General features: G+C 37.2%; 1 protein-coding gene across 4 annotated transcripts in view; it reads right to left on the reverse strand.

Moving 5' to 3' along the window:
* Window positions 1–2,551: 2,551 nt before the first annotated feature.
* Window positions 2,552–12,256, reverse strand: part of ELOVL6 (ELOVL fatty acid elongase 6) — a 132,168-nt gene continuing 122,463 nt past the window's right edge. For all 4 annotated transcript variants that reach the window (XM_036852891.1, XM_036852892.1, XM_036852890.1 and 1 more), the window contains one exon: window positions 2,552–4,524. In XM_036852891.1, coding sequence (XP_036708786.1) covers window positions 4,100–4,524 — 425 coding nt within the window. In that variant the 3' untranslated portion in view covers window positions 2,552–4,099. The remainder of the gene's footprint in view (window positions 4,525–12,256) is intronic.

Genomic DNA, 12,256 nt, shown 5'->3' on the forward strand with positions numbered 1-12,256 from the left:
CTCACTTTAATGAGTACGCACCACAGGCCAAACCCTGTGGTGCTTTCTTAGCAAAATCTCTTTTGGATGGTGATGGGTCTGAGACACAAAGAATAGGGTCTTGTATACAAATAGAAAAGGGACAGAAGAACAAGTTAAGCTACAGGAGACAATGACTCACAGCACGAAAATAGGCTCTACTACCATCCCAAATCGATAGCAAAATATTTATTATCGAAAACAAAAAGATTGGACCACTAGACTTTCATCGTAAAACTCTCACACAATTGTACTTTTCAGGATGGAAACATTTTGGGGAAATAAGTGTCTATGAGACAGACATGGACCATGCACACACAACTCAAAGCACTCCTGAACTTGGGGAGGCGCTCTATTTGAACTTCTCTACTCTCCTAGTAGCCCTCTTGTGTCAGCACATGGCCAATCCAACAACTGTGTTAAAGATTCATTCATTAACCAAACTGGAAAAAAAACCCACAACCCTCAGAATGTGCTGGAGCTGACTTAGTTGTGTCTGAGGAGAGGCTGTTCTCTCATAATAAAGATAGCAACCTGAGCTTGTCTCTCCCAGGTAACCCAGCAGTCTGGGAACCAGGCCAGACTTCTGGAACTTTCTACGCCAGTGTAGTTGACTCCAGGCGCTTTGTTATTCTTATGTGACAGGTTTTATCTTATGATAAAGATAACCACGTCTGATTAAAAAAAAAAAAATTCTGTGGGTCTCCTAGAAGTGTTGTTCCATTCAGTTCTACAGAAACCCCACTCAGTAAAGTTTTAGACTCAGAGCTACATTAGTAGAGAGAAGTGACAGGGATGTAATCAATTTTTTCTTTCCCCTTCAGCAACATATACAGCTGTATTGTCCCTGCCCCCTCATTTTTATAGTGGAGTAGAGTATGGTTAGAAGGATGGGAGTAAATTACCTGGAATAATCACCTCAGTACATGGTTTTAACTTGGTACATTGGCCTGATATTGAGTATGAATATAGTAGTGGCTCTTTTTTCATGAGCAAAACTGGAAGGTGCAGATAAAACCTCTTGCTCTATGAATAGAGCATTTCTCACTAGAAAGTTTTTCACTGCAAACTCATAGACTTGGGTTGATGCTCAGACCTTGTGTATCAAATTGCATGTACTTATGTATGAAGATTTGGTTTAAAAAAAAAATTTTTTTTTTTAAATCCAGGAATGTTTTCACCAAACTGCAATTGGAATGCAGTGGAAAATCTTCAATAGAAAGATAATCTATTGCAGCATAGTGGGGCAGCTATAAAAACTTGCCTGCCCAAGTTTTTCTGGAATGTTAACTGACAGCAGGATTATCTATGTGGCAGTCAGTTCTCAGGCTTCAGATTTGCCATGGGCTAGTGGTCCAGCCTCGTATCTTGATATAATTAAGCAGTTAAGCTGAGATGTTAAAAACATTATACTGAACCTGTAATACCAGAATTTAGATTTCTTTTTACAGGTGTGTTTTCTTTTTCCCTCCCATGATAATCATCGGAAATGCCTTTAGATATATTTACCTAATTTTAAAACTATTTATTAGACATTCAATCTGTAAACAAAAATTCTAAATTATCTCACAAGTGAACACAAGTATGAACCTGTATCAAGATGAAAGTGCTTTGGAAGCATCATTTAGGGTCTATTTAAGGTCTATGCTCATTTCCTTATTCTAACCTGCATTAAATGATCACTGATAAATCAATGGATTAAATAATTAAATTAAATCAACCAGAGTTGAGTTTAACTGAAGGGCCAGTTAGAGCTTAAGTCAACTGTTATTTGGCCTTTTCCTCATTTTAATTACTCTGCTTTTTTTCTGTTATAAAAAAAAAAGCTTATTGCACAGTATCATGTATTTTCAAAGCTCAAAATAACATTATTTGCATCTTAGGTCCTGCTATAACTAATAGATCCTTATCTTTTCAGCTTATGTCAGTTTTTGCCCTAAAAATAATACATTCCTCCATCAATTCATCTATGAACCAACGTCAAGACATCATAGACTGTTCACAATAATTTAACACAGGTGTAACAGCTTCTCTCCCCTGCATACCCCACCCCCGCCTTCCACCCCATCAGTCATGACTTGGTTTGCACGGATTCTTTGTTCATGGTTCAGACCATTCACACAGAATGGAATAAAACTTTATTCTTTTCAATTCCACACATAAACGAGATGCTGAGAAAGCCCTTGTCATCTCTGACAGAGAAGCAGAGCAGCTGTTTCATGAATGACAGCACAATTAAAGCTAAAATAATATAAAAATAATTTGAAAAATCCCTTTTCTGTACACTCTCAAATAAAGCAAGAAAGATAAACAACAGCTTTTTTTTTCTGCTAGCCAGAAAATGTGTTTCTATTCATTTGGGCTTTGAAGTTCGGTGGACCCCTCATCTGTGTGCCTATACGTGTGGTTATGCATGTCTAATCTATGTAGTGTAGTGGCCCCTAATTTTTTCATCTAGTTTGTCTAATCATTAAGCTACTTAGCCAATGAGACTACTATTATATCACATTGAACAACTTGACATAATTGCTTCTTTGAAATACTAGGAATGTTTACACATTTATTTGGCTTGAAAAGGACTGAAATATTACAGATATTATATTATCTAGCTTTTTTTTTTTTTTTTAAGAATATGGCTCTTAATAAATTGATTTTCTGAGTTCCAGAGCAAAAGTCCCTTTTAAAAAAATTTCTGAAGCTGACTTGAAGCAGGAAGAATGTCTTCTGATTTGGCCAAAAATATGGTGAGTATTTTATATCATTTAAAATTTGAAGAATAAGTCTATAAGGGGCCCTTTGTTGTCAACTGTTCCAGCCAAACTTGCCATGAAGTGTGTTTGTTTGTCAACGTATCTCCACTCGACCAGCAGAGGGCACTTTAAACACCTCTGCATTGCCTTTGGGAGCAAATGCAGATGATGCAGAAACACAGTGTTTACCCAAGATCAAGAGCCCTGCAGGTTGTTTGAAATTCACAAAAATATAGAAAATATGGACTGTACCACAGGGTTTCATTTGAAAGTTATGAATATGTGTGAAGTCACCGAGGGAGGGGTATACTTATTGTCTATTATATTGATCTTCGGCTCACTCCTTTCCCACTGTCTTTTTCTCTTTCCCAGCTCAAGAACGGTACAGTGCTGCACCTTTTTACAGGTAGTAGAGTCGATTTTTCAAATCATTTGATTGAGTTGTATCTTTTTTATTCTGTATTTACTCCTCTGTTTGAAAGCCTGAGGCAACAGAACAAAGGATAATGCTTCCTACCTCATTTAGGGGTAGAAATTAAACTATCAGAAATGCTCTGAGATGGGGCTGCCCTTTTAGGAAGTGGGCTGCATTATTTCCTTCCTCCCAGGAAAAACCCTGGAAAAATATTGTGCCCCATTTGGTTTTGGCAAACTCACTCACTAGACTGAGGCTGTGCGATGAAGGGAAACAAGCCTTTCTCTTAGTTGAAATATAGTTGTTTATATCCATTTTCTCAGGAGGTGATTAAGACATCTTTTCTCATGGGGGCTACAACTGCCAACCTTTCTTAAAAAGGCTTTCATTTTTGCAAAAGCATTATTGTTCTAGATATACACCCTGTGTCTCTTCCATTTTTATCTTTTCTGTTGGCTCCAGTTTACTGTCAAAAAAGATTAGAAAGGATTTTGTGTATGGGTTTGCACAGTTTTTTAAGTAAACTTCTTTGATCCTTAGAGAAATATAACACTTAGTAAATACATTTTTTTTTCATATACTGTTAATAGCTTTTGTTTGCCTTCTCTTTCTCTCTCTCTCTGCCTCTGGCCCACTTTTGTTCTCATTTGTCCTAGAGTTGACAGATAAAGAGGGAATGGGGTCTTCCAGCAGCAGTCCTTTGAGATGAAGGTGTACTCAGTGAGTCCTCACCCAAAAAGGATCATAAACTTACTGGGTTAATTCAACCTAATTATCCCTAAGCTGCTTTGGGTTGTGTATTTTCTCATGTCTTGTTTTGTTTTAGCTGCACCATATGTGATTCCTTGTGCCATTTTCTTTTGTCTATTATTTTTCTTGATGACCCTGAGCTATGGCTTCCTCCTCAGTTCCGACACTAGTCAGCCTTCATTGTTTTCCTCATCTTGCCAATGTAGGCCTCAAAGAAGAAGTGGCAGAAGAGCACAAGATAGCTGAGGTACATGAGTGAGGACCAGAAGATGTTCTGAAAGTGAGAGTGACACTGGTCATGCTGCATCCAGTGGAAGACCAGGTAGTTAACGACACAGCCCATCAGCATCTGAGTGATCTGGGACAAGGTGATGAACATGGCAAACTTCCGGGAGACTCGGAAACCCGCTGCTCGCAAGGCATAATAAGAGTACATCACGGAGTGCACGCCATAGTTCATAGTCATGAACCAACCACCCCCGGCAACCATGTCCTTGTAGGAGTACCAGGAGTACAGGAGCACAGTGATGTGGTGGTACCAGTGCAGGAAGATCAGCTTCTGCTTCCTCAGAATGATGAATATTGTATCTCCTGAAAGACAAAGAAAAAAATGGACATGAGCCCCTTGACCATAACATAATCATAATCTATATCTCTGCAAGAAGGTAGATGTCTTGAACTGGTACTTCAGAATGAGATGGACTGGGTTAGAATCCTGGACTGATATTTACTAGCTCAGTGACCCTGGGCAAGTTATTTATCCTCACTATATTCCCATTTCGTCATCTGTAAAATGGGGATGATAATAGCTTGAAATTATCTGAGGATTAAATAGGATACTCAACATGCCCTCTTGGCACATGGTAAGCACACAATAAATGTTACTTTCAGAAAGGTGTTTTGCACAAAATCATATTAATTTGGAAGGGACACTAGTAACCACGTTGTCCATTTCCAACTCAGCCATGCATTTTAGGAAATATCACCTGGAAGAGTCAAGTGATATTTATTAATCAATCAATCAAGAGAAACAAATTAGAATTCAAGTGCCCAGCAAAATGTTCTTAGGCCTCTCTGGAGTAGTAAAGACACTTTTCTTTGGTACATGACAAAGGTACTCTTTAAAAACATATCTTTGTAAGCTCCCAATAAAATGTGAAGCCTTGACATATGGAAGTTAGTTAGAGAAGTAAAATTTAAACAAAAGGCTATTCTGGGATGAGAGACAAGATGGCGGAGAGGAAGGACTTGAGCTCACCTCCTCTCACAAAAACACCAAAATCACAACTAACTGCTGAACAACCATCGACAAAAAAGACTTGAACCTACCAAAAAAGATATTCTTCACCCAAAGACAAAGAAGAAGCCACAATGAGACGGTAGGAGGCGTGCTTCTGCGATATAATTTAATCCCACAACTGCTGGGTGGGCGACCCACAGACTGCAAAAGTATATTGCAGAGGTTCTCCCACAGGAGTTCTGAGCCCCACATCAGGCTCCCCAGCCTGGGGGGTCTGGCATCAGGAGAATGAGCCACCAGAGCATTTGGCTTTGAAGGCCAGCAGGGCTTGAGTGCAGGAGCTCCACAGGACTGGGGGAAACAGAGACTCCATTCTTGGAGGGTGCACACAAGGTTTCACCTGCACTGGGACCCAAGGCAATGCACTGATTTCATATGACCCTGAGCCAGACCTACCTGCTGGTCTTGGAGAGTCTCCTGCGGGGGCAAGGCTGTGGTCACTATGGGGGCAAGGACACTGATGGCAGACACCCCAGAGAACACTCATTGGCATGAGCTCTCCCAGAGGTCGCCATTTTGGCACCAAGACCTGGCCCCACCCATCAGCAGACAGGGTGCCTAAAGTTGTACTGAGCTCACAGCCACCTCTAAACACACACCTTGACATGGCCCTGCCCACAACAGGGACAAGACCCAGCTCTACCCACCAGTGGGCATGCACCAGTCCCTCCCACCCAGGAAGCCTACACAAGTCCCTGGACCAACCTCACCCACCAGGGAGCAGACACCAGAACCAAGAATTACAGTCTTGTAGCCTGAGGAATGGAGACCACAAACACAAAATGTTAGGCAAAATGAGATGGCAGAGAAATATGTTCCAGATGAAGGAACAAGGTAAAACACAGAAGAACTAAGTGAAATGGAGATAGACAATCTACCCAAAAAAGAATTCAGAGTAATGATAGTAAAGATGATCCAAGATCTTGGAAAAACAATGGAGGCATAGACTGAGAGGATACAAAAAATGTTTAATAAAGAGCTGGAAGCTTTAAAGAACAAACAAACAGAGATGAACAATACAATAACTGAAAGGAAAAATACACTAGAAGGAATCACTAGCAGAATAAATGAGGCAGAAGAATAAATAAGTGAGGTGCAAGACAGATTGGTGGAAATCGCTGCTGTGGAACAGAATAAAGAAAGATGAAAAGAAATGAGGACAGTCTACGAGACCTCTGGGACAACATTAAATGCACCAACATTCGCATTATAGGGGTCCCAGAAGGAGAAGAGAGAGAGAAAGGGCCTGAGAAATTATTTGAAGAGATTATAGCCTAAAACTTCCCTAACGTAGGAAAGGAAACACTCAAGTCCAGGAAGTGCAGAGAGTCCCATAAAGGATAATCCCAAGGAGGAACATGCTGAGACACATACTAATCAAACTGACAAAAACTAATGACAAAGAAAAAATATTAAAAGCAACAAAGGAAAAGCAACAAATAACATACAAGGGAATCCCCACAAGGTTATCAGCTGATCTTTCAACAGAAACTCTGCAGGCCAGAAGGAAGTGGCATAATATATTTAGTGATGAAAGGGAAAAAAACTACAACCAAGAATACTTTATCCAGCAAGGCTCTCATTCAGATTTGATGGAAAAATCAAAAGCTTTACAGACAAGCAAAAGCTAAGAGAATTCCGCCCCACCAAACCAGCTTTACAACAAATGCTAAAAGAACTTCTCTAGGCGGAAAAGAAAAGGCAACAACTAGAAACAGGAAAATTACAAATGGGAAAGCTTGCTGGTAAAGGCAAACACACAGTAAAGGTAGGAAATCATCCACACACAAATAAGATGTCAAAATGAGTAATCATGAGGAGAGGAGAGTACAAATTCAGGATATTGGACATGCATTTGTTTTAAGTTGCTGGTCTCTTAATTTCAATCTTGTCTGTATATAGACAGCTATATCAAAACCTCATAGTAACGGCAAACCAAAAATCTGCAATAGATAAACACACACAAAAGAAAAAGCAATCCAAATACAACTCTAAAAATAGTCATCAAATCACGAGAAGGGAACAAAAAATGAAGGGAAGAATAAAGACCTACAAAAACAAATCCAAAACAATTGACAAGATGGCAATAGAACATAATATTGATAACTACCTTAAAATGTAAATGGATTAAATGCTCCAACCAAAAGACATAGACTGGCTGAATGGATACAAAAATAAGACCCGTATATATGCTGTCTATAAGAGACCCACTTCAGATTTAGGGACACATACAGACTGAAAGTTAGAGGATGGAAAAAGTTATTCCATGCAAATGGAAATCAAAAGAAAGTTGGAGTAGCAATACTCATATCAGACAAAATAGACTTTAAAATAAAGACCGTTTAAAGAGGCAGAGAAGGACACTACATAATGATCAAGGGATCAATCCAAGAAGAAGAGATAACAATTGTAAATATATATGCACCCAACATAGGAGCACCTCAATACATAAGGCAAATGCTAACAGCCATAAAAGGAGAAATTGACAATAACACAATAATAGTGGGGGACTTTAACACCCCACTTACATCAATGGACAGATCATCCAGAGAAAAATCAATAAGGAAACATAGGCCTTAAATAACACATTAGACCAGATGGACTTAATTGATATTTACAGAGCATTCCATCCAAAAGCAGCAGACTACACATTCTTGTCAAGTGCACATGGAACATTCTTCAGGGCATATACATGCTGGGCCACAAAGCAAGCCTCAGTAAATTTAAGAAAATTGAAATCATATCAAGCATCTTTTCTGACCACAATGCTATGAGATTAGAAATCAATTACAAGAAAAAAAAAAAACTGTAAGAAACACAAAAATGTGGAGGTTAAACAATATGTTACTAAACAACCAAGGGATTGCTGAAGAAATCCAAGAGGAAATAAAAAAATTCCTAGAAACAACTGAAAGCAAAAACTCGATGATCCAAAACCTATGGGATGCAGCAAAAGCAGTACTAAGAGGGAAGTTTATAGTGATACAAGCTTACCTGAGGAAACAAGAAAAAATCTCAAATAAACAACCTAACCTTACACCTATAGCAATTAGAGAAGGAAGAACAAACAAAACCCAAAGTTAATAGAAGGAAAGAAATAATAAAGATCAGAGCAGAAATAAGTGAAATAGAGATGCAGAAAACAATAGAAAAGATCGATGAAACTAGAATCTGACTCTTTGAAAAGATAAACAAAATTGATAAACCTTTTGCCAAACTCATCAAGGAAAAAAAGGGAGAGGGCTCAAATCAATAAAATTAGAAATAAAAAAGAAGTTACAATTGACAACACAGAAATACATAGGATCATAAGAGGCTATTACAAGCAACGATATGCCAATAAAATGGATAACCTAGAAGAAATGAACAAATTCTTAGAAAGGTACAAACTTCCAAGACTGAACCAGAAAGAAATAGAAAATATGAACAGACCAATCACAAGTAATGAAATTGAAACTGTGATGAAACTCTTCCAGCAAACAAAAGTTCAGGCCCAGATGGCTTTACAGGTGACTTCTATCAAACATTTAGAGAAGAGTTAACACCTATTCTTCTGAAACTATTCCAAAAATATTGCAGAGGAAGGAACACTCCCAAACTCATTCTATGAGGCCACCATCACCCTGATACTAAAAACCAGACAAAGATACCACACACACACACACACACACACACACACACACACAAATTACAGGTCAATATCAATGATGAACATAGACAGAAAAATCCTCAACAAAATACTAGGAAACCAAATCCAATGATACATTAAAAGGATCATACACACCATGATCAAGTGGGATTTATCCCAGAGATGCAAGGATTTTTCAATATTTGCAAATCTATCATTGTGATACACCACATTAATAAACTGAAGAATAAAAACCAGATGATCATCTCAATAGAAAAAGCTTTTGACAAAGTTCAACACCCATTTATGATAAACTCTCCAGAATGTGGGCATAGAGGGAATACACCTCAACATAATAAAGGTCATATATGACAAACCCACAGCTAATATCATACTCAATGGTGAAAAGCTGAAATCATTTCCTCTAAGGGCAGGAACAAGACAAGAATGTTCATTCTCACCACTTTTATTCAACATAGTTTTGGAAGTCCTAGCCACAGCAACCAGAGGGAAAAAAAAATAAAAGGAATACAAATTGGAAAAGAAGAAGTAAAACTGTCACTGTTTGCAGATGACATGATACTATACATAGAAAATCCTAAAGATGCTACCAGAAAACTACTAGAGCTAATCAATGAATTTGGTAAAGTTGCAGGTTACAAAATTAATACACAGAAATTTGTTGCATTTGTATACACTAACAACAGAAGATCAGAAAGAGTAATACAGGAAACAATCCCATTTACCATCACATCAAAAAGAATAAAATACCTAGGAATAAACTTACCTAAGGAGGCAAAAGACCTGTACTCCAAAAACTATAAGATGCTGATGAAAGAAATTGAAGATGACACAAACAGATGGAAAGATATACCATGTTCTTGGATTGGAAGAATGAATATTGTCAAAATGACTATACTATTGAATGCAATCTACAGATTCAATGCAATTCCTATTAAATTACCAATGGCATTTTTCACAGACCTAGAACAAAAAATCTTAAAATTTATATGGAGACACAAAAGACCCCAAATAGCCAAAGCAATCCTGAGAAAGAAAAACGAAGCTGGAGGAATCAGGCTCCCTGACTTCAGACTATACTACAAGGCTACAGTCATCAAAACAGTATGGTACTGGCACAAAAAATCAATGGAACAGGATAGAAAGCCCAGAAATAAACCCACGCACCTATGGTCAATTAATCTATGACAAACGATGCAAGAATATACAATGGGGAAGAGACAGTCTCTTCAGTAAGTGGTGCTGGGAAAACTGGACAGCTACATGTAAAAGAATGACACTAGAACATTCTTTAACACCATACACAAAAATAAACTCAAAATGGATTAAAGACCTAAATATAAGACTGGATACTATAAAACTCTTAGAGGAAAACATAGGGAGAACACTCTTTGACATAAATCACAGCAAAATCTTTTTTTGATCCAGCTCCTAGAGTAATGGAAATAAAAACAAAAATAAACAAATAGGACCTAATTAAACTTAAAAGCTTTTGCACAGCAAAGGAAACCACAAACAAAATGAAAAGACAACCCACAGAATGGGAGGAAATATTTGCAAATGAAGTGATCGACAGGGATTAATCTCCAAAATATACAAACAGCTCATGCAGCTCAATATCGAAATAACAACCCAATCAAAAAATGGGCAGTAGGTGTAAATAGACATTTCTCCAAAGAAGACATACAGATGGCCAAAAAGCACATGAAAAAATGCTCAACATCACTATAAGTATTAGAGAAATGCAAGTCAAAACTACAATGAGGTATGATCTCACACTGATCAGAATGGCCATCATCAAAAAGTCTACAATACCTTTTTTTTTAGATTCTACATGTAAGGAATATCATATATTTGTCTTTCTGTGTCTGACTTACTTCACTCAGTATGACAATCTCTAGGTCCATCCATGTTGCTGCAAGTGGCATTATTTTGTACTTTTTTTATGGCTGAGTAATCTTCCATTGTATATATGGAACTTATTTACAAAACAGAAGTACATTCACAGATGTAGAAAACAAACTTATGGTTACCAGGGGATAAGAGGGTGGAGGGATAAATTGAGAGATTGGGATTGACATATACATACTACTATATATAAAATAAATAACTAATAAGGACCTGCTGTATAGCACAGGGAGCTCTACTCAATACTCTGTAATGGGCTATATGGGAAAAGAATCTAAAAAAAAAAAAAGACTGGAATATGTATATGTATAACTGATTCACTTTGCTGTACATCTGAAACTAATACTACATTGTAAATCAACTATACTCCAATGAAATTTTTTTAAAGTCTACAAACAATAAATGCTGGAGAGAGTATGGAGAAAAGGGAACCCTCCTACACTGTTGGTGGGAATGTAAATTGGTAGAGCCACCGTGGAGAACAGTATGGAGGTTCCTTAAAAAATGAAAAATAGAACTACCATATGATCCAGCAATCCCACTCCTGGGCATATATCCAGAAAAAAACATAATTTGAAAAGATACATGCACCCCAGTGTTTATTGCAGCACTATTACTATTTACTATAGCTAAGACATGGAAGCAACATAAATGTCCATTGACAGAGGAATGGATAAAGAAGATGTGGTACATATATACAATGGAATATTACTCAGTCATAAAAAGAATGAAATAATGCCATTTGCAGCAACATGGATGGACCTAGAGATTATCATATTAAGTGAAGTAAGTCAGACAGAGAAAGACAAATATCACATGGTATCACTTACATGTGGAATCTTAAAATGATACAAATGAACTTATTTACAAAACAGAAACAGACTTCGAAAACAAACTTATGGTTACCAAAGGGAAAAGGCAGGGGGAGGGATAAATTAGGAGTTTAAGATTAACAGATACACACTACTATATATAAAATAAATAATCAACAAGAACCTACTGTATAGCACAGGGAACTCTACTCAATACTCTGTAACAACTTATTTGGGAAAAGAACTTGAAAAAGAATGGTTATATGTATATTTATAAGTGAATCACTTTGCTGTACACTTGAAAATAACCCAACATTGTAAATCAACTATACACTAATATAAAATAAAAATTAAATTTAAAAAAATTAAATAAACAAAAGGCAAAAATAGGAAAGGAGAAAAAAATTTATCTTCTACTGTATTTACTGAAGAGGATAATAGGAATATTTTGGTACCAATGAATCAGGTGATAAAAAACTGAGAATGACACACATTTTTATGGCATTAACTTTGAAAAAGCTTTCCAGGATCTATCCAAAATTTTACTAACATTATCCCCCTTGAAGAAAAAGGCCACTGTTTTTTCAGTCTAATGCTCTCCCATCTGAGCTATTTTGACTATCCAAAAGATCACTGTTTCTAAGGTAGAGAATT

Source organism: Balaenoptera musculus, chromosome 5, assembly GCF_009873245.2.
Source record: "Balaenoptera musculus isolate JJ_BM4_2016_0621 chromosome 5, mBalMus1.pri.v3, whole genome shotgun sequence".
Lineage (NCBI taxonomy): Eukaryota > Metazoa > Chordata > Mammalia > Artiodactyla > Balaenopteridae > Balaenoptera > Balaenoptera musculus.